Here is a 23,823-nt window from a genome sequence, read left to right on the forward strand (position 1 = left end):
GCTGTGCCTTCTGGAATTTCCTCCCTAAATCCCTCCTCCTTCCCTCTTTTCCATTCAAGACCTTCCTTAAAACCCACCTCTTTGCAAGCACCGTTTTTTTCATTCATTCACGAGATGTGGGCGTCGCTGGCAAAGCCAGCATTTATCGCCCAACCTTGACTGCCCTTGAGAAGGTGGTGGTGAGCCGCCTTCTTGAACCGCTGCGGTATATTTCTTTGTAGCAGTTGGGTACAACTGAATGGCTTGCTGGGCCATTTCAGAGGGTGGTTAAGAGTCAACCACATGGGGGCTGGAGTCACATATCGGCCAGACCGGGTAAGGACGGCAGATTTCCTTCCCTAAAGGACATTAGTGAACCAGATGGGTTTTTACAACAAACCGATAGTTTCATGGTCAACATCACTGATACTAGCTTTTTATTCCAGATTTATTTAATTAACCGAAATGAAATTCCCCAGCTGCCGTGGTGGGATTGTGAACTCACGTCTCCCGGATCACTAGTCCAGTAGCATAACCATAACCACAATGCTACCGTCCCCTTAGACTCGGTGCCCAATCTTTGTTCATCCTTGTGCTTTGGTGCAACGCCTTGGGACATCGATCTACGTTGAGGGCAATCTTTACAAAGCAAGTTGTTGTTGAGTAAAGAGCGAGAACGGTTGCAATTTTTTTTTCCAGTTTTTATTGAGTGAAAATCTCAAACCCTTGCATCAGTCATGCAAAACCAATCAAATAAATAAAACACATATATTAAATTTCTAACAGCACTAGATTCAAGTGGAAAAATATTCAGTTATCAATAACATAGGTGCCGAGGGGTCATATTCAAGTATTGGAGAACATTTGTCCAAACCATATATAAAAAGTTGAGTTGTCTCCATGTATAGAGCCATGTACATTGTATGTGGATCAAGTTCTCCCCACACAGAAAAAAAATTACACAAATCCATATGATCTAGAGATGGCTTCTTATCCTAGTGTGCAATATATATATTACAAAGGCTAGAATTCTCTTTTTGCTACATTGTAAATTTTTCCTTTTTTTTTATCTCCAAGATATCAATCCAGTTTTAGTTAAATTAACAGTAAAATGATCATTTGCTTCAGCAGCTTTTGATTATTTAAAAGATTTGGAGGTTGTTTCCGTCTGGTTGTACATAATTATTTTTCTTTTCTTCTCTCTTCGTATTCTGGTAGACTATCTACACAATGCCATCTGGCAAACATCTGGTGACGTGTTACCCGTTTTTTAAAACATCACAGGAGAAAGAAAGAAAGAAAGGAAGGGGGGGGGAAACTTCGGACTTCAACATGCTCTATGTATTAAAACAAAAAGACACACGCCAAGTTAATCCAAGTGCATAAATTGCTTCCCAGCTCGAAGCAATTTACAGGTTTTTTTTTTTACTTTTCAAATTACACATTGAATCGGAAAAAATAAAATTAAAATAAACAGAAGTAGTATTGCCTGCCTCTTGTCTGACTTTTAAATAGAACCCACTATCGGATAGGCAGCACAATAAAGAGCACACAAAATAAAACTGAGGGATAACAGTATTAAATTAACTAGCAATTAATATCCATAGGAAACCTAAGTTAATTCACGTTCTACAAATTTCAAGTTAAACCTGAACCAAACTCCGTGTCAGTGCTAACAGTATATGGCCTTATTGTTCAAGAACCGTGTTACACTTGCATCTCTAAAGGAATTGCACACAAAAAAACACTACGGGCTATTCCAGAATTATTTTCTTTTAAAAGAAATCCTTCAAATACAACATATGATTTTATTATTCTCGTGCCTTTAACCCTTTGAGAACTGGCGGGCTTGTTTTTTTTTGGGGGGGGGGGCGTTGTCAAGCAGCAGCTTTAGTTCAATATTATTTCCTGTCGACATGATGTTTGTGCAAAAACAAGAAGGTGGTAACACAATGTCGGATCGTACAAAGCACGACGAGAGTGAGAAGCACAGGACACACACACACACGCACACACAGTACGCCTCTATAGCACACTGTGACTAGAATGGAACATTGTAGTCTTGCTTTACTTCATGATTTGATGCGGAAAAGGCTACTGCAGTCCTCAAAGGGTTAACGCTACAGTCACAGTTGGGTCCCCGGGGCAAGAATAATACAGTGCAAGTCATTCTTAAAGCCATAGTAGTCCCTTTTCATGACGCACTTGGAAGGATTTTAGTTTTTGACACTGGGTCTGTGTGTGCTGCAGCTGATTCAGAGGTAGGGCCATCCCTAAATAGTTCACACCTCGCTGAAGTTTTTGAAAAGCAAATTTATCGCCGTTATTAATAATCATAAAAATTGAGTAAGAGAGAGCAAGGAACATTTACCCTGCCATAAGCTTAGAAAGGGGCTACTGCTGCTTTAAGTCTTGGCAAATTAGTTTTGAGTTCTTGTTTTACACTAATTGTAACTGGTAGGGTCCACAACTGTCATTTCTAATATAAAACTGAGTTAGTGCAAACTTATATATATTACAGAAAGACAAAAAGCAGGTTAGCGCACCCATTACTTTCAACACTCGTCCGTAGTGCTTCACCCAATGAGCTGTCGAAACATGTACCGTAAAGATGAGACATTGCCCTTTTTAAGAGACATTATTTCCTTCGACAAGAGCCCGAGAGTTCTCATGAAGTGTAACTATGGCAGAGCGGTGACACTGTGAATAAACCATCTGCCAGCTTTGTCTACCGACTAGTTAATAGGAAAAAAACTTTGCTGCAATTTTAAAAGTATTACCTTTTAAATATTTTTTGAGGGAGAGGGACAGAGTCTTCAGAAGGTCAAAGAGGGGAATTGCCTCTAAGATGAAGATTACTTTTGTTCTGTACATAAGTTCTGCAGGAAAAATACTGTATTACCTCATTAATGACAGTCTCCAACACAATCCCTTTGCTACTTGCAGTGATTTAATATATATATATATATATCTTAATTTTAAAATGTTACACCTTTGATAACAATTCACACAGTGATTTAATATATTTTGTCATCGTACTGATGGTCCAGTCAAACTCCATTCAAATTTGACTGTTCCAGCACTAGATTACTTCACATCGCATCTATATCCCTGAATGAACAAGCATGTAACTGCCCAGTTTGGTTACGCCCCAACTATCCCTTCAGAGGGTTTCCTACTTTGCCGATTCTGTCTTTATGCAGGATTCCTGTGTGATATTTCCTTCCAGTGGTTAGGGAAGATGTTAGGTTGATGGCGGGGGGATTCCAGAGTGGAGGGCCATGATGGCTGAAAGCCGTGCCACCAATGGCGAGGGTGAAGAGTGGGGGGGGGGGGGCGGGGCGGTGGGTGGTGCACAGGAGGTCAGAGTCAGAGGGCTGGAGCGTTCTAGGGTGGGCTGTAGGGGTGGAGGAGGCTACTGGCATTACCGAGGGGGCCACGGCCATGAAGTGATTTAAACGCGAGGGTCAGAATTTTAAATTGCACGTGTTGGGGGACGGAGAGAGGGCAGGGTGATAGGTGAGCGGGACTTGGTGTGGGTTAGGACGCAGGCAGCAAAGTTTTGGATGAGCTAATGTTTGCGGCGAGTGGGAGGTTGGAGACCGGCCATGACAGCATTGGAATAGCGGAGTCTGGAGGTGACAGAGGCATTGATGAGGGTCGCAGCAGCAGATGGGCTGAGGGAGGGGGAGGAGGCGGAGGTGATGGAATGGATATGGGCTCAGAAGTTCAGCTCGGGGTCGAATAGGGCACGGGGCTGTGAACAGTCTAGTTCAACCTGAGACAGTGGCCAGGAAGGGGTTGGAATTAGTGCTGAGAGTAGAGTCCGCCACAGAGGAAAAGACAATGGTCTTTGGTCTTCCCGCAGTTCAACTGGCGAAAATGATAGCTAATCCAAGACTGGAGTTCGGACATGCCGAGCTGGGTGTTGTCAGGCCACATGTGGAAGCTGGCCTATTGTCTTTGGATGGTGTCGAGGGGGCAGCTTGTAGATGAGGAGGAGGAGAAGGGGGGGTGGGGCGCCGAGAGCAGGTCCTTGGAGGACTTCAGAGTTCTCCGGAGCGGAGATTCCCTGAGCAGCGCTTGCTGCGAGCGAGCGCCTCTCCTCCCCAGTAACGCCAGCCCACCATGTTAACCGCACACGTTTGGACATGTGGCCTGATGTCTTCACACCGAGTGACCTGGCAATTCCTTCCCCATGACAGGAGTTTTTTTTAATGTCAATAAGTCGATACATTTTTGAGGCTCAAGGCTGCAGTATTCCCTTTAATTTAGGGGGCCAATCGACACAATATCCCCTTTTACTTCATCTGATTTTTCAAACTGAAATGTATTGACTCAAAGTACGTCAGGGTGCTCTGAGTAATAGAACACTTCCCCAATGGTGTATTGTTTCTGAACAATATGGCCATTGCTTTTGTAAGCTGTACCTGTAAAGATTGAACACATGGAAAGTTTTTCATTGATCTTGTCCAGGGTCTATACTTATAAGGACTACACACTAAAACTAATTTATTTAGAAAGGTGTTGGTATATTTACAATAACAGGACAATTTTATAGACACTTACACTGGCTAAACTCCACTAGTTAGTGACTAATGAGGTGTTAAACTGACCCCTTTCGATGAGCAATTAATGGCTGAGCTTTCAGTAAAGGTGAAAATAGGTGTCATTAATCTGCCGTTGAAGTGTGCTCTGTGTCTGGACTGCAAATCTATACAATTAGCAGAGCAAGCATCCGGAGAAAGCAAGAGGGACGAGGCTGGGAAAGGGGGAAGCAAAGAACTTTGAAAGGCACGGTTACACTATGTAGGAGATGAGGGTCTCCCCCTGAATCAGCTGAATGCTACAGTGGAAACAGGCACCTGTGTCCTGCCAGCATGGTAGACTCACAAGAGTGTGACAGCAGGATCGGGCAGCTGGTTTTAGTTATATAAATACAGGTAGAAGATCACACTCGTTTCTCAGGCTCCTAATTGAGAGTGAAGCCTAGAATCTAAAGAGACTGGTTCTCCACGCCCAATGGAAAAGGAGGAGAGGGGTGCAAGGAACATAGGAACAGGAGCAGGCCCTGTTCTGCATTTGGTACAACTGAGTGTCTTGCTGGGCCATTTCAGAGGGCAGTTAAGAGTCAACCACATTGCTGTGGGTCTGGAGTCACATATAGGCCAGACCGGGTAAGGACGGCAGATTTCCCTCCCTAAATGGACATTAGTGAACCAGAAGGGTTTTTAGAACACTTTTTATTCCAGATTTATTTAATTAACCAAATATAAATTCCACAGCTGCCGTGCTGGGATTTCAACTCCAGATCATCAGACCAGGCCTCTGGATTACTCGTCCAATAACATAAGCACTATGTACCGCCCCTTACTGACGCAGCTATCACTCTCCTGTGAATGGATCCCGTTCAAGGGTTAAGAATTTGCAGGGCTCTGGGGAAAGAGCGGGAGGAGTGGGACGAATTGGATAGTTCTTTCACAGATGGGCTGAATGGCCTTCTTTTGTGCTGTATGATTCAAAGATAAAAGCACCGAATGCCAACCAGAAACCTTCACACACGGTATTCAAGCAATCTGTTTGCTAACTTCAATGGAGCAGACAGTTGAAGTTGGTAGAAAAGGGGCAGTCAAGGTGGGGCCCCCCCTTTTCTCCTCGATTATTAAGTTATTTAGTAAGTTTGCATGGGAAAAATAAGCAAAGGTGAATTGCACAACAGTACGACTTGCCATTTGTTTCCTGTCATTTCTTTCAATTTGCAAGTTATAGATTATATTCAGTTTTAAAGATACAATGGCTCTGCTGTTGAATAATCTTAAAAACACAGAGAAAAATTAGCTTTTGATCAGAAACTCATAAGCAGAATCTCAGGCAGACCCCCTTTAAACGGAGATACCACAGCTTTAAACCTCGGAGGGTCAAGAGTTAGATTCAGTGTGATGGCAAATGATTTGCAAACAATGTCACCATGTTGGGCCCCAAAGTATCTACAATATTCATTTCTGCTTTAAATATAAAAAAATAATTTTGCTTGAAATGTTCTCATTATATCTACAAAACGAAAAACAAAAAAGTGTAGAAAGCTTTTGAAGCCGCGTCGCTTCTTTACCAGTGAATTAAAAAAAAAAGGTCATTCTGGAACAGCCCCAAAGAGCCGAGGAAGAAATGGAATGGAAGAAGCCGGGATCTGCAGTAGCAAGTGACCTGGGGTGATGCTATCAAACTCCAGTGTGAGAAAGTTCGAGAGAGAGAGAAAGAAAAAGGGAGAAAGAGAAAATCTTCAAAAACAAAATAAATTAATGTAAGAGCAGAAGTGAAACTTCAATCGGTTTGAGCGCAAATATTGCGTGCTACACGATGAACGGTTAATCTGCACTCATCTTAATGCTTCAGAATTTACCAAGAAGAAATCGTTTTACACGTCTTTGCCTTAAAGTCTTCTCATCTCCCACAGTTTCGTACTAGAGGTGGTGGTGGGGCCGATTACAGAAAGTGGCTATTTAAAATTGCCTTTGTAAATTCTTTGCTTGCACACTCTGCCATACCATAATGTACACTACAGCTTAAAACTGCTTAGGATTCTCGGTATCATATACTTTTTTTTTAATTCCAAAAATTAAAACAATAAAATCTAGCAGACATGCACACACGCAACCAAGGAGTTTTCGGTAGCAAAGGTAATACCCAAATATTACATGATGTCCAACTCCAGAAACGTCGGATTATAGATTTTCGTTTTTCCTGCATATTAAAAGGGTTTAATTATGTTGGTCATGTTGTAAACATCTTTCAGGGAACGAGTTCTTCCTACTGCTGCTGTCTCCTCACCACATGCCATCTGAAGCCAATCGTTTTGTTCATCTATATTCTTTTATTTGTTTGGGGGACAGTTGCGCTGTCATCAGCTGGTCTGGAAGCATCACTGTGGATAGAGGAAGCTGTGAAACTCTCCGTGTTGCAGAGCTGATCTGAAGGGAGCGCCAAGGCTGCCTTGCACCCAGGCCCCTTAACCCTGCAGCGCCTGCGGAGCTTCTGTTGTTAATTCTACTATTTTTTTATTGAGGAAAATTGTCATCCCAGATAATTTAAACAAGTATATAGAGGACAGATTCTTTATACGGGGGGAGGGGCAGTCCCCCCCCCAGCTACAGCCCTGTTGCATCATCGTTCTCACCCATGTCCATGTTCTCGGGCATGGTGCCGTGGGTGCTGTCAGAGTCCGTGTTCAGATCGTCGTCATCTTCATTCAGCTCTTCGTCCTGCGTCATATCGTTATCGTCTTCAGCATCACCCGACGTTGCAGTGGCATCCTCTTGAGCTGCCCCAGCAACTGGGACCGCCTCATGGGGCTTTGAGCTCAGATCCAGCGAGTCGTTCAATCCGATACCAGCAGCATTTTTGAGGAAGAACAGCGAGCCATCTACATTGGTGCTGAGGTTGAGCGATCCGTCCAGGTTGAGGGAGGATCCTTGGGAATCGTACTCCATCGTCACGCTTGTGCTGTGCATCCCTTCGCGGGTGGGCGAGATGGAGGTCATCTCACCGCGTTCCTGCTTCTCGTGCTTGCGCTTGTGGGAGTCCATCTGGGACATGCCCACGACTGTGTGTTTGCAGTCAGGGTAGATGCAGTGGAAGTGGGAGCATTTGAGCTTGTATTTACAGTCAGGGACGTCGCAGTCCACGCTCGAGCTGTACTGGCAGAACCCAGCAGCACTTATCACGTCTTGCTTCCCATGGTGCTTACGATGGGCGGTCACCTTTGTGCTGTCGGTACAGCGGAAGCCACAGCGAAGACAGTGGAAGTGGGTGCTGTTTCCGGAAAACTGACAGTCCGCAAAGTTGCACCGCAGGGAGGACTTAAAACGTTTGAAGTCATCGAGAACCAGGTTGTCCACTCGGTCGTGATGCTGGGCGTGCTTGTACATGTGGGTGCGGCCACAGAACTTGTAGCCACAGTTCTCTCGGGTGCAGTGGTAGTGGGTAACCTTCAGCGAGAACTGACAAGATGCGTCTTTGCAGTCCTCGTATAGATCGTATCGTTTGAAGCCCTCGAGCATCATCCCTTCGTCTAGCATCTTCCGAGAAGAGGCTGTCTTACGGCGCTTTCCAAACGGAGACATGTCTTCGATGATCCAGAATCTTTTCTTCGCGCCGGAAGCGGTTGGGAGAGAAATTGCGTTTCCTGGAAGCACAGAAGGAAAAACATCAAATCGCTGCACTTCTCGAGTCTGATATTAATTAGAGCCGGGCGCATTGGAGAATGCAACAATCGCATTACGGTTAATTGCGATCTCTCACTACATTAATGTTATTTCAAATCCAAATTACATGCCTATGAAGCACCAAAGCATTTTTGGTGCAGTCGAAAGTAATGCAAACCTCCCTTTCTCCCAGAGCCATCAGAGGGGACATTATACGTTAACCGACTACATAGAAAAAAATTACCCGGCTTGAATATACGACATAGAATGACATCGAATGTACGGCACAGAAACAGGCCATTCGGCCCAACTGATCCGTGCCGGTGTTTATGCTCCACACGAGCCTCCTCCCGTCCTACGCCATCTCACCCCATATATTGCAGCTGTCCGGCTGACTACTTTGGATTATGCGTCTGTCAATGATTTCGCAATTGACTATTTGGTGAGAAAACCCGTGTAAGTGAAAGAGAAAGTGTTACTGGCGGGGGGGGGGAAGAAAGACCTAGTTCTACAATGGCCAGCCATGGCTATCTTTGGAAGCACTTTGGGAAGTCCTGAGGTCATGAAAGGTGTTATCTATATGCAAGTTTGCTCATTCTTTCTTTCTGTCTGTGTTTGTGAATCATATCACTTCTCAGCAAGACCCAATGAGGCTCAGTCGTTGAGTATATTCAAGACAGAGATCGATAGATTTTTGGATATTAAGGGAATCAAGGGATATGGGGATAGTGCAGGAAAGTGGAGTTGAGGTAGAAGATCAGCCATGATCTTATTGAATGGCGGAGCAGGGTCGAGGGGCCGAATGGCCAACTCCTGCTCCTATTTCTTATGTTCAATAAGGCAGTGTCCTGTGGAAAGTGAGCCATCTACACTGGAGGGCAGCTGACATTATCGCTTGGGTAGCGAAACCATGTTCACTCCTATTGGCAGCCGCCTGTGTCGGAGACCACAGACTAAACCTTCCTGCTGTCATGGCAATGCAATCATGTACCAGTGACCATGCAGGCCTGTCCCAGAAAATGTGTACAACAGACCTGGTATAGAGCTGACCCCGAGCTTCCGGTCACCTGTCTTAAGTGTCAGCCGTGGCTCAGTGGGCAGCTGCCTCACCTCTGAGTCAGAAGGTTGTGGGTTCAAGTCCCACTCCGGAGACTTGAGCACAATAATCTAGGCTGACACTCCAGTGCAGTGCTGAGGGATAAGACGTTAATACTCTTTCGGATAAGACGTTAAACCGAGGCCCCGTCTGCTCTCAGGTGGATGTAAACGATCCCATGGCACTGTTTCGAAGAGGAGCAGGGGAGATATCCCTGGTGTCCTGGGGCCAATATTTATCCCTCAATCAACATCACTAAAAAACAGATTATTTGGTAATTATCACATTGCTGTTTGTGGGAGCTTACTGTGCACAAATTAGCTGCTGTGCTTCCTGCCGTCGACTGAGAACAGGATCAGCTGGCTACTGATACTCCCTACAGCTGAAAAGTCTTAAAAGCAATTTGAAATCAATATCTAACTTGGATGACTAGTTACCGTGTTGTTGTGCGTGGAAAGCCCAGTACACTCCCATCTTCCCTCCTAATTATTGTTTATGCTGCTGTTATTAATATACATTTACAGTGGAAACAAATGAAAATTTCCCTACAATTTTCATAAATATTTCAAAACAAAATACACGCCACACAGATATTTGCTTAAAAACCTATTGCTTTGGCATCTTACTGAAGTGGCACAACACCTCCCCATTGATGAGGGTGACCTAATAGAAGTCTATAAAATTATGAGAGATTTTGATCGAGTGGATAGAGAGAGAGTGTTTCCACTTGTGGGGAAGAGCATAACTAGAGACCATCAATATAAGATAGTCACCAAGAAATCCAATAGGGAATTCAGGAGAAACTTCTTTACCCAGAGAGTGGTGAGAACGTGGAACTCGCTACCACAGGGAGTAGTTGAAGCGAATAGTATCGATGCATTTAAGGGGAGGCTGGACAAGCATCTGAGGGAGAAGGGAATAGAGGGTTATGCTGATAGAGTTAGAAACATAGAAAAATAGGAGCAGGAGTAGGCCATTCAGCCCTTCGAGCCTGCTCCGCCATTCAATATGATCATGGCTGATCCTCTATCTCAATACCATATTCCCACTCTCTCCCCATACATACCCCTTGATGCCTTTTGTGTCTAGAAATCTATCTATCTCCTTCTTAAATTTAGATGTGGAAAGATGGGAGGAGGCTCGAGTGGAGCATAAACACCGGCATGGACTGGTTGGGCCGAATGGCCTGTTTCGGGGCTGTATATCCTGTGTAATCCTGTATAATCCCACACACCAGGTTCCTTGCTCAGCTGGACGTATGAAGGGGAGGCGAGGCGTTTCACACAAGGGGCAAAGCTTGTCTGCCGTATAGTGGCCTGGGGAATCTCGGGATGTGAATGCTGCTGCCGAAAGCCACAGTTATTGCTACCCCTAGTTATCCTGGTAGGATTTGTTTTACATCCATCTGTGCAGCTATCTCGGGGGGGGGGGGGGGGGTTGTGGGGTTGAAGGAGATTACAGAGATAGGGAGGGGGCGAGGCCCTGGAGGGATTTGAAAACAAGGATGAGAATTTTAAAACCGGGAGCCAATGTAGGTCAGTGAGCATAAGGGGTGATGGGCGAACGGGACTTGGCGTGAGTTAGGACATGGGCTGCCGAGTTTTGGATGAACTTTACAGCCAATGAAGTACTTTTGAAATGTAGTCACTGCTGCATCACTAGAACAGATGATCTGCTCATTATCACATTGCTGTTTGTGGGAGCTTGCTGTGCGCAAATTGGCTGCTGCGTTTCCCACATTACAACAGTCACTACACTTCAAAAAGTACTTCATTGGCTGTAAAGTGCTTTGGGACGTCCTAAAGTCATGAAAGGCGCTATAGAAATGCAAGTTTCTTTTACAACTTTGTGGCTTGCTCGGCCACTTCAGAGAGCATTAAGAATCAACCACATAGTATGGAGTAGAGTTACACGTCGGTCAGTCCTGAAGGGGTGGTAGCCTCTCTTCCTCGAAAGACATTACTGGGTTTTATGGCAATTCAGCAGCTTTCATTCCTACAACAGTGACTACATTTCAAAAGTACTTCATTGGCTGTAAAGGTCAGGCAAAACTCAGCTGCCCGTGTCCCAACTCGCACCAAGCCCCATTCACCCATCACCCCTGTGCTCATTGACCTACATTGGCTCCCGGTTGAGCAACGCCTCAATTTTAAAATCGCTCCACCATTGCCGGCCGTGCCTACAGCTGCCGAGGCCTAAGCTCTGGAATTCCCTGCCTAAACCTCTCCGCCTCGCCACCTCTCTCTCCTCCTTTAAGACTCTCCTTAAAACCTACCTCTTTGACCAAGCCTTTGGTCACCTGTCCTACTATCTCCTTATGTGGCTCAGTGTTAAATTTTGTTTGATAATCTCACCTGTGAAGGGCCGTGGGACGTTTTACTATGTTAAAGGTGCTATATAAATACAAGTTGTTCTTGTTGTTGTAAAGCACTTTGGGACATCCTGAGGTCGTGAAAGGTGCTAGATAAATGCAATTTCTTACTTTCTTCTTTCTTTTATGATCATTTGTTTCGGATTCTAGCCCACGATTTACCAGATTTTAAAAAAAATTGAATTTACACCTTCTGGATTGCTGGTCCAGTTCCATAACCACTACACTACCATACCCATATTTTGGAGGGGGAAGGAGGACAGGTAGAATGGATTGTAGAGAATAAAAATATAATAATAGAGAAAAAAGACACTTACTTTTAATAAAATGGAATTAACTGCATGTTTATACGTTGGTGTCTAAATCATATACCCTTTATACTATACTAACAACTTTATAAACCTTCACTATAACAAATTAAATTCAAGAAATGTTGTTGTGATCTGGAATGCGCTGCCTGAAAGGGCGGTGGAAGCAGATTCAATAGTAACTTTCAAAAGGGAATTGGATAAATATCGAAAAGGAAAAATTTGCAGGGCTATGTGGTAAGATCAGGGGAGTGGGACTAATTGGATAGCTCCTTCAAAGAGCCGGCACAATGGGCCGAATGGCCTCCTCCTTCGCTGTGTGATGCTACACCCGGAGTACTATGTGCAGTTTTGGTCTCCTTACCTAAGAAACGATATACTTGCCATAGAGGGAGTGCAGCGAAGGTTCACCAGACTGATTCCTGGGATGGCAGGACTGTCGTATGAGGAGAGATTGGGTCGGCTAGGCCTGTATTCACGAGAGTTTAGAAGAATGAGAGGGGATCTCATTGAAACGTATAAAATTCGGACAGGACTAGACAGACTGGATGCAGGGAGGATGTTTCCCCTGGCTGGGGGGTCTAGGACAAGGAGTCACAGTCTCAGGATACGGGGTAGGAGATTTAGGACTGAGATGAGGAGAAATTTCTTCACTCAGAGGGTGGTGAACCTGTGGAATTCTCTACCACAGAAGGCTGTGGAGGCCACGTCACTGAATATATTTAAGAAGGAGATCGATAGATTTCTAGACACAAAAGGCATCAAGGGGTATGGGGAGAGATCAGGAATATGGTACTGAGATAGTGCATCAGCCATGATCATATTGAATGGTGGAGCAGGCTCGAAGGGCCGAATGGCCGACTCCTGCTCCTATTTTTCGATGTTTCTATTCTATGATTCTAAAAGAGCCCTGAAAAATGCCGCAGCAATTGCCATTTTCAATGTCCCAGGTACCACAGTCAATAAAACAACAACTGATAAGCACGATAACATTAATTCAGGGACAATGGGGAAGCTGGGTGTTTGCTTAATCAATGGAGCCAGCTGTTTGCTTCAACAAGCATTGTTTAAAAAAAAAAGGGAAAAAGGAGAAATGAGACTGTGCTGGAGCCCCAAGTGTGCTGGAAATGTTGACAACACGCCCTCATTGTTACCTGACGGAGGCTGATGTGCCTAATGTTACAGGTGTCAACACCAGCTGTCGGCAAAAAAGAACAGCGAGCATCAGACATAAACAAACAAAAAACTGCTCCACGCTAACTTTCGGTGGAGATTGTTAGGTAAAAGGCGGCTTAGCGATGGAGCAGCTCTGAAAGCTGCTTCCCAGTGTTGTTGTTACAGGCCGCATGTTCCCAGGCCTGGTTGACACTCCAATCCACAGGTGACCTGGACGTGCGATGAGTTTAGTTCTCAGCAAAGCCACGGCTAGCAACTGTCTGCTACATTACATCAGCTGAACCCTTCCCAGTAATGTAAAGTGTACAGATATCACACACATCTGACTGTTAGACTGCCCCAAACAATTTATTTCCTTCATTTCTCATTTCAGTTAAAGGAATTCTTGGTTATCATATCATAAAATCATACAGGAGCCAACTTGATCGAGTTTTTTGATGAGGTAACAGAGAGGGTTGATGAGGGCAATGCAGTTGACGTGGTGTACATGGATTTCCAAAAGGCGTTCGACAAAGTGCCACATAATAGGCTTGCCAGCAAAGTTGAAGCCCATGGAATAAAAGGGACAGTGGCAGCATGGATATGGAATTGGTTAAGTGACAGGAAACAGAGAGTAGTGGTGAACGGTTGTTTTTCGGACTGGAGGAAGGTATACAGTGGTGTTCCCCAGGGGTCGGTTCTAGGACCACTGCTTTTCTTGATATATATTAATGACTTGGATGTGGGTGTACAGGGCACAATTTCAAAATTTGCAGAGGAGACAAAACTTGGAAGTATAGTGAACAGTGAGGAGGATAGTGATAGACTTCAAGAAGACAGACAGGCTGGTGAAATGGGCAGACACATGGCAGATGAAATTTAACGCAGAAAAGTGTGAAGTGATACATTTTAGTAGAAAGAATGTGGAGAGGAAATATAAACTAAAATGTTACAATCCTGAAGGGGGTGCATGAACAGAGACCTGGGGGTATGTGTGCACAAATCATTGAAGGTGGCAGGGCAGGTTGAGAAAGCAGTTAAAAAGGCTTACGGGATCCTGGGCTTCATGAATAGAGGTAGAGTACAAAAGTGTGGAAATTATGATGAACCTGTATAAAACACTGGTTCGGTCCCAACTGGAGTATTGTGTCCAATTCTGGGCACCACACTTTAGAAAGGATGTGAAGGTCTTAGAGAGGGTGCAGAAAAGATTTACGAGAATGATTCCAGGAATGAGGGACTTCGGTTACGTCGATAGACTGGAGAAGCTGGGGAAGAGAAGATTGAGAGGAGATTTGATAGAGGTGTTCAAAATCATGAGGGGTCTGGACAGGGTAGATAGAGAGAAACTGTTCCCATTGGCAGAAGGGTCGAGAACCAGAGGACACAGATTTAAGGTGATTGGCCAAAGAAGCAAAGGCGATGTAAGAAAAAACTTTTTTATGCAGCGAGTGGTTAAGATCTGGAATGCACTTCCTGAAAGGGTGGTAGAGGCAGACTCAGCTTATCTTTCAAAAGGGAGTTGGATAAGTATCTGAAGGAATTGAAAGAAATTTGCAGGGCTACGGGGAAAGGGCGGGGGAGTGGGACTAGCTGAGAGTCGGCACGTGCTCGATGGGCCGAATGGCTGCCTTCCGTGCTGTAACCATTCTATGATTCTATGACTCTAGGAGGCCTTTCTGCCCATCGTGCCTGTACCAGCTCTTTGAAAGAGCTATCCAATTAGTCCCAGTCCCCTGCTCTTTCCTCATAGCCTAAATAGCCTGATAGAATTTCTAAATTTGCCGATGACACCAAACTTGGGGGTGTGGCAAACAGGAGGATGATACCAATTGACTGCAACAGGACATAGAAAGGCTAGCAGAATGGGCAGACAAGTGGCAGATGGAATTTAATATAGAGAAGTGTGAGGTGATGCATTTTGGCAGAAGGAATATACACTTAATGGCACAGTTTTAGGGTGCTAGGGTTTGGATGACCAGCCATGATCTCGTTGAATGGCGGAGCAGGCTCGAAGGGCCGAATGGCCTGCTCCTAGTTTCTATGTTTCTATTTAAAGAGTGTGCAGGGACAGAGGGATCTGGGAGTTAATGTGCAGAGGTCCCTGAAGGTGGCGTGACATAGTGAGAGAGTGGTTAGCAAAGCATATGGAATCTTGGGCTCCATAAATAGAGTATTGAGTACAAAAGTAGAGAAGTTATGCTGAACCTTTATAAAGCGCTGGTTAGGCCACAACTGGAGTATTGCGTCCAGTTCTGGTCACCACACTTTAGGAAGGATGTGAAGGCACTTGAGAGGGTGCAGAGGAGATTTACCAGAACAGTTCCGGGGATGGAGGATCTTAGCTACAAGTACAGGTTGGAGAAGTTGGATTTGTTTTCATTAGAGCAAAGGAGATTGAGGGGTGATTTGACATGACGGGTTTGGATAGACTAGACAGGGAAAGGCTGTTCCCACTAGTTGATGGTGCAAGGACTAGGGGACACAGATTTAAGGTTTTGGGCAAGAGATACAGGGGGATGTGAGGAAAAACTTTTTTACGCAGCGAGTGGTGAGGACCTGGAACTCGCTGCCGACGGAAGTGGTGGAAGCGGAGACACTGGATAGGCACTTGAGGGAAATAAACTTGCAGGGCTACAGGGATAGAGCGGGGGAATGGGACTGACTGGATTGCTCTACAGAGAGCCGGCGCGGACTCGATGGACTGAATGGCCTCCTTCTGTGCCGTTATGACTCTATGACCCTGCAATTTTTTCCTTTTCAGTATATATCTAACTCCCTTTTGAAAGTTATCATTGAATCTGCTTCCACCTCGCTTTCCGCCAGTTAGCTCAAAGAGATAATTGTCTTTACAGCAAAGAATCTGGTGCACTCTGTAGTGATTCGCCTGGAATTTCAGCAGTTGGAGATCGGCAGAACCCCTGGAGAAATGGCATAAACAGCCGAGGACAATGTTTCTCCGAGGTTTCCGACATTCCACCGAAGTTACGGCGGGAGATTGGGAGAAGCCCCACGGAAATTTAAGAAAGAAGAACTTGCATTTATGTAGCATCCTAGAGATGTCCTAAGGCGTTTTGTAGCCAATGAAGTACTTTTGATGTGTAGTCACTGTTGCAATGTAGTCAAACCAACATATGCACGCAGCAAGATCCCACAAACAGCTCTGAGATAAATGAGCAGATCATCTGTTTTGGTAGTGTTGATTTATTGATAGCTATTGGCTAAGACACCGGGAGAACTCCCTTGCTCTTCTTTGAATAGTGCCTTGGGATCTTTACTTCCACCTGAGCGGGCAGATAAGGCCTGAAGTGTCGGCCTAGATTATATGCCCAAGTCCTTGGAGTGGCGAATACCTTTGACCTTTGACTTTTAGTGGCCATATTTAGGGAAAGTGGGTCAGGTTTTTTCAGGGAGGGGACGGGATGGGAATCAAAAAGGTTGTCACTTTTGTCACCCAGTGTCAGCACGGAGTAATTCCAGGTTACTTGTGGCACAGACCCACTGACGAGTAAAGCTCTGCCTACTCCACCCCAACAATAAGGAAAGAAAGATTGCATTTATATAGCGCCTTTCACAACCACCAGACGTCCCAAAGCGCTTTACAGTGATTGCTTTCTGAAGTGTAATCACTGTTGTAATGTGGCAAACGCGGCAGCCAATTTGCACACAGCAAGCTCCCACAAACAGCAATGTGATAATGACCAGATCATCTGTTTTAGTGATATTGGTTGAGGGATAAATATTGGCCCCAGGACACCGGGGAAAACTCCCTTGCTCTTCTTCGACATAGTGCCATGGGCTCTTTTACGTCCACCTGAGAGAGCAGACAGGGCCTCGGTTTAACATCTCATCTGAAAGACGGCACCTCCAACAGTGCAGCACTCCCTCAGCACTGCACTGGAGCATCAGTCTAACTTTGTGCTCAAGTCCCTGGAGTGGGACTTGAACCCACAACCTTCTGATTCAGGGGCAAGTGTGCTACCCACTGGATATGGGGATAGTGCAGGAAAGTGGAGTTGAGGTAGAATATCAGCCATGATCTCATTGAATGGCGGAGCAGGCTCGAGGGGCCGAATGGCCGACGACTCCTATTTCTTATGTAACTGAGCCACAGCTGAGACCACCAGCTCCAAGTTGCCCACACCATCCTGTGTCGCCCGTTCCTTCGTCGTCGCTGGGAGAAAAAAAACCCCGGAACGCCCCACCTAACGGCACTGTGGGAGCACCTTCACCACATGGGACTGCAGCGGTTCAAGAAGGTGGTCCCACTACCACCTTCTCAAGGGCGAGGGCAATAAAAAGCTGGCTGAGCCAGCGACGCCCACATTCCGAGAAAAAACAAAACCTAGATTATCTGGTGATTCATCTCATTTGCCGTTTGTGGGGCCTTGTTGTTTGCAAACTGCCATAACAGTAATGACTACTTCAAAAAAGAAGTAATTTAGTGGTTGTGAAGCACTTTGCGATGTTCTGAGAGACATGATTAGAGTCATAGAGGCACAGAAGGAGGTCATTCGGCCCATTGAGTCCGTGCCGGCGGTTATTAAACATGATATAAACGCACGTTCTGCCTTTAAGAGTAGCGCAAAATGATTGAGACTGTCCCAATGTGGGGGAACAAAGGTGGTCTGTTTGCTCCAGTACAGAACTGCAATATATGGTGTCTTGAGCACAGTAAAGTATTACCCCGGGTTAAGGGAGTAATTGATTGTATTGCTGAACGCTACAGGTTACATCCGTTGCCAAAGGGCAGTACTTTCAGAAAATTTTAATAATTTATGAAATGATAGCAAAGCTCATGTGCTTTCTTCCTCTGCCAAAAACACAAATAACAATAACTCACTCTCGCATTTGCATAACATTTGCAAAAGGTTTCAATGCTTTTTGTATTTAACTATTATTGTAATACTGTGTAGGCAGCTAATTTTGATAGTTTTGTCACGAACACCACAAGAGGCTTCATTTATCACACTAGAGGGTTGGGTGTATGCTGGGTGTTGATATATACACATTCAGTAAATACGCAGCATCGCACCAGAAATCATTTTCATTTGGTTCTTGATGGTATTTTCTTTCTCCACCACGTTTGAACATTTGCCCTCTGCCCCTTTCCTCCTCTCCTGAACATCACCAAGAAACAGATTATCTGGTCATTATCACATTGCTGTTTGTGGGAGCTTGCTGTGCGCAAATTGGCCGCCGCGTTTCCCACATTACAAGTGACCACTCTCACATGGCAGCTGTCGATCATTCTGCCATCGCCATTTACACTTCATCTGGAACCATCTTTTGTTTCTTGTCCCATTACCATCTCCTTTTGCCTCGCACCGTCATCCCTTTTGTCTCTTAATCTCTCCTGCCTTCCATCCTATCACAGACCTTCCCTTTTGTTCTTTCCTCCCCTCCCCCCTCTCCCTGCCTCTGCACTTGGTTAAAAACCTGTTCCATCTCCAGCTTTTTCCAGTTCTGATGAAGGGTCATCGACCTGAAACGTTAACTCTGTTTCTCTCTCCACAGATGCTGCCTGACCTGCTGAGTATTTCCAGAATTTTCTGTTTTTTATTTCAAAAAAATACTTCATTGGCTGTAAAACGTTTTGGGACGTCTGGTGATCGTGAAAGGCAAGTCTGTTGTCTGAAAAGGTGCTGCCTGTTGCTAAGGTCTGGCTCGTCGGACACTGGTACCTCATGTAGAGTTACATCGGGCTGGATTTTCCAAGCCCCGTGGAGGCGGGTTTGGAGGCAGGAGTGGTGGGAAAATTGCAGAATCAGGGGGCAGGAACCCATCCCGCCCCCAACCCGCCTCCGTGCCAATGTCCCAGGAGGCGGGTATCCGACCTGTGCTGGGAACTGCCTCCCCGAGGCGGGAAGGGGATTAGTGTCAATTAACTGCCCGTTAACAGGTAGTTAACAGGCAGTTTTTTGCCTAATCCCTATTTTTAGCCCTGAAGTGTGGGCTTCCCGACGGCTCCGAACCACGCCAAGTTAGCGAGGCAGACCGTCGGTCTGAAGGGGTTGGCGGGGTCGAGATGTCCGTTGTGCAGGTGAGTGATGGGTGCATGTGTGCAGAGGTAAGTGTGTGAGGTAAGTGTAAAGTGTTTTAATAAGTTTTACTTACCTTTACTTTCTCCTGCAGGCTTCCTCCCTTCAGTTCTCGGGAGTCCCTCAGTTCACCGGCACAGAAAGCAGAATGGCCGCTGAAATGTCAAAATCTGCAGCATTCTGCTTTCTGGTCTGGAGAGATCTCTAACTGAGTCTGAGTAGAAGGACTCAAGTTAGAAGGCAGATTGCCAGTGTTTGACAGCTTCACAGAGCTGTCAAACGCTGATTTTTCATCTGTCAAAAGCTCTTGACAGATGAAATGTCAATCACTGATGTCACCAGTAACCAGGTGTCCCTTAATTGGCCTGCTGAGCCCGCTGGGCGGGCTTAACAAGGGAAAATAGCGTGGGTTGGCCACAAGTCGATGGAGGTGGGCCTACAACCCAAAAAGTGGGAGTCCCGCCTCCATCACGTCCCCATTGACAAAATCCATCCCATCGAGTCTACAGCACAGTAACGGGCCATTCGGCCCAACTGGTCTATGACATCTTGATTCAGTGATCATGCTTCACATGGGGCCCTAGACAGTGAGTGTTAGCAGGATATACGAACACGGCATCACAGTAGCCAATCCTGATCCTGCTCTCGCCCAACTTTTCATTTGGGGGTGGGGGTTGGGGGGTGGGCGTGGGAGGATCATTAGATGTATCGATCGATCAGGGGTGGAAATCCGTCCCCTCGCTCGGGTGCTTCGACCAACTGTAGCCGTTCAATAGCTCCATCGACTGAGGTTGGTAATGGGGCCCAGAGCAGGAAACCAACCCGGGTCCTCCGGTCAATATCAACTGTATACCTTTTGCTAACAGCTCGGCACATTTCACCAGACTGGGGGGTCCGGGGGGAAAGAGGTGTCAAAAACCGTGCCTCCCGCAGCCTTGGCGACAATGCGAGAGAAATGTACAGAGAAATCCAGCCAGAACAAAGGGGGTAAGAAACCCCCCCAGCATCAGTTCTCTGTAACTGTACTTATGACAACTTACCTATTGAGAAAATCTGGCCCTCATATCCACATTGCTGCACTTTGCAGCAAAGGACATTGGATAATGGCCGTGGGCGAGGCGAGATCATCCTCTCAGAATCATCAGCGCATTCTTTACATTCCCTTTAATTGTAGGAGCCATGACTGATGATTTTCCCCTGACCTAGCCCGGGCACCCTTGTACCCCTTTCCCCACCCCTCCAGATGCTCTTGCCCAATGAGCCATCAGAGCAGAATTATGTTAGGGTGACCATATTTTCTCAACCAAATCCGGGGACACACAGGGTGGGAGCACAGCAATGTAGTCAGGATGGAAGATGTAGGTTGCGCAGCGTAACGAGGCAACATTTTTAGCAGCCTGTATTTTAACAGCTGCACATAAACACTACAAACGTAAAACAAATGTGCATATAATTACTGTGAATGTAACGTCACACTATTGAAGCGCATTCAGACACCATTTATAAATAGTACAATAACACTGCTCAGTCCATTGGCCTGAAGCTGTGATGATGTCTAAGGTGTGATGTGCATATATTCCAATGACTGCGGCTCTAGTCTATTCGGCGATGAGTTTGATGAACTCTTCTGGTGGACACGGTACCTCATCTGGGGACGCGTGGTCACCCTAAACTATCTCCATTTGACTTGGTGACGAAACCGCCCCTGAGATACATTGGGCATCAGATGGACACTCTGGCTTATAATCGTGAGCTTTTCTTATGTGGAGTTGTGTTGTTGGTGTAGCGTTCTGTTGCTGTGGACTAGTCTGTGTTCCTCACATTAATGTAGGAGGTAACCCACATACGTGTGAGAGAGGTTTCATTTATCATTTCCTCCTAAATTACGTGTAAAAGAGCCTCCTCAACATCCGAATGAAAAATGTTGGCCCTTTGTCTAACTGTGTCTAACATTTCACGAAGGTCGCGAGGTTTAGCAGAGGCGATGGAGCCCATTTTTCCCATCCAGCTCATCTTTCCATAGAAACCAGCAACCACAGTACAGGAACAGGAGCAGATGATTCACATCGTCGAGCCTGCTGTATTACTGTTAGCACTAACTGTCTCTTGTCTGACTCCAGAGGTTTTGCTTCCATTGCTCTGCCTGGTAAATCATTCCAGATATTAATCACTCTTTGTATGAAGAATCAGCCCCAAATTTCCAGAGGCTTCCTCTCCCTCTTGGGCAAGGCTTCCGCCTGCCAGGCTGAAACACTGGGGCTGGGGTCACTGGCATAGAATGAGCAGATGCCCGTGCCATTTACAATACTCCATAGGAATTTCAGAGCAATACCTTCCTGCTCTGCCAGGGACAGGCGTTCCAAAACTCTGCTGCCCGTATCCTAACTCACACCAAGTCCCGTTCACCCATCACCCTCCGTGCTCGCTGACCTACACTGGCTCCCGGTTAAGCAACGTCTCAATTTTAAAATTCACATCCTTGTTTTCGAATCCCTCCATGGCCTCGCCCCTCCCTCTCTCTGTAACTTCCACCAGCCCTACAACCCCCCGAGATCTCTGCGCCCCTCCAATTCTGCCCGCTTCAGCATCCCCTATTTTCTTTGCTCTACCTTTGGTGGCCGTGCCTTCTGTTGCTGAGGCCCTAAGCTCTGAAATTCCCTCCATAAACCTCTCCGCCTCGCTACCTCTCTTTCCTCCTTTAAGACGCTCCTTAAAACCTACCTCTTTGACCAAGCTTTTGGTCACCTGCCCTAATATCTCATTATGTGGCTCGGTGTCAAATTTTGTTTGATAACGCTCCTGTGAAGCACCTTGGGACATTTTAATACGTTAAAGGCACTATACAAATACAAGTTGTTATTGTTGGTCGATGATTGGGGAATTTATTTTTCAACAAATGGTCAATTTCGCAGTAGCTGCTTTGCCAATGGCCATTAGGAACTGGCATTGTGGGCCCCACCCCCTACAGGACGCTATCCTGGCACACAAGTAGGTACGCTTGCATCATGTTGGCAGACTTTGCAGTGGGGGCCAAAGGAGGTGGAGGTGGTAGGATTTCTGGCATCTGAATTTGATGTCAAAATGGGAGGGGGGGGGGTGGTGCACTAGACATACCCCTCGACCAGCAAGATTTTTACCCCATTAAAAAATACCTGGATCTATCCCAAAATGTGCCTGGCTCACACTGCCCAGGAATTTCAAGACCATTAATGAGTACAAGCTTAAAATCTTAGTTCTCGTGTTGTGTTGTTTACATGCTGAAAGTAACTGACCTCTTATCCTGAGACTATGCCCCCTGGTTCTAGACTCTCCAGCCAGGGGAAACAACCTCTCAGCCTTGTCAAGCCCTCTAATTTTAAATGTGTCAATGAGATCACCGCTCATTCTTCTAAACTCCAGAGAGTATAGGCCCATTCTACTCAATCTCTCCTGTAGGACAGCCCTCTCATCCCAGGAAGCAGTCTAGTGAACCTTCATTGCACCGCCCTCTAAGGTAAGTATATCCTTCCTTAGGTAAGGAGGCCATTTAGGACTGAGATGAGCAGAAATGACTTCACTCAGAGGGTTGTGAACCTTTGGATTTTCTACCTCAGAGGGCTGTGGATGCTGAGTCATTGAGTACAGGAAACTTTGTGCTATCCGGCACCGACGGGACCGAGCTGTTGCCGTTCCCTCAAAACTGCCGGACAAACCAGCGCTAATGTTGAAGCATACGGAGCTTTTCATCTCCGTATCTGACAACAAACACTGTTGCTTAGCAACAGCTTCTAAACAGTCGGCCCGTACCTTGGAAACGTCTCTGTAGCTTAGCAACAGCTTCAGAGAGACTTTCCAGAGCCTGACTGTTGGAAAAAAAAAGCCACGAGAGGTAAAAAACCTAACAAAACGGCTCCTGATTTTTGCCGGTGGCTCGAGCTTACCGGACATTTAGCCTCCAGATAACACAAAGTTTCCTGTATATTCAAGGCTGAGATCGCTAGATCTTGGGGCACTAGGTGAATCAATGGATATGGGGATCAGGCGGGAAAGTGGAGTTGATGTAGAGGATCGGCCATGATCTTATTGAATGGCAGAGCAGGCTCGAAGGGCCGAATGGCCTAGTCCTGCTCCTAATTCTTATGTTCTTATGCAACAGATGTAAAGACACGACAGTGATATGAGAGATTCATGGAGTACACATGACATCAGCATCTCAAAGCATCTTCTCTTCCTCCCAGACAAGGAAACCAGAAACCAGAAACCAACATCTGCAGTATTTTGCTATCGAACCAGAAACTCGAGCTGTTTATGGAAAAGTTGAGAAAGATCTTGACTTTGTGCGCTAGTGTAAAATGGCCAATCAGCCTGCGCACCCTCATCCTCCTTCCACCTCTGCTGTACCTTCCAATGGCAGAGCTTTCAGCTCTACTCTCTAGTACTCCCTCTCCAATCCCCTTCGCCTCTCTCCCTCCCTCTCCACCTTTAAAAGCCTTCTCAAAATAACTTCCCACCAAGATTTCAGTCTCCCTCTCCAAACCTTCCAGCGACGGCTTGGTATACACTCCATTCCTACTCTATGAAGCACCTTGGGACACTTTCCTGTGCTAAAGGCTCTATATAAATGCAGGTTATTGTTGCTGGAACAACTATCTGAAGGCTGGGACCAACAGATAATTATTAAGATTAGGACTGA

At 45.8% G+C, this 23,823-nt stretch overlaps 1 protein-coding gene across 11 annotated transcripts in view; it reads right to left on the bottom strand.

The window, feature by feature from the left end:
- Positions 1-1,031: 1,031 nt before the first annotated feature.
- The window catches only part of casz1 (castor zinc finger 1), a 400,652-nt gene continuing 377,860 nt past the window's right edge, over positions 1,032-23,823 (bottom strand). For all 11 annotated transcript variants that reach the window (XM_085967449.1, XM_085967451.1, XM_085967446.1 and 8 more), the window contains one exon: positions 1,032-8,161. In XM_085967449.1, coding sequence (XP_085823575.1) covers positions 7,125-8,161 — 1,037 coding nt within the window. In that variant the 3' untranslated portion in view covers positions 1,032-7,124. The remainder of the gene's footprint in view (positions 8,162-23,823) is intronic.

The sequence above is a fragment of the Somniosus microcephalus genome, chromosome 25, assembly GCF_052327205.1.
Source record: "Somniosus microcephalus isolate GS21.2 chromosome 25, FLI_Smic_1.0, whole genome shotgun sequence".
In the NCBI taxonomy this organism is placed as follows: domain Eukaryota; kingdom Metazoa; phylum Chordata; class Chondrichthyes; order Squaliformes; family Somniosidae; genus Somniosus; species Somniosus microcephalus.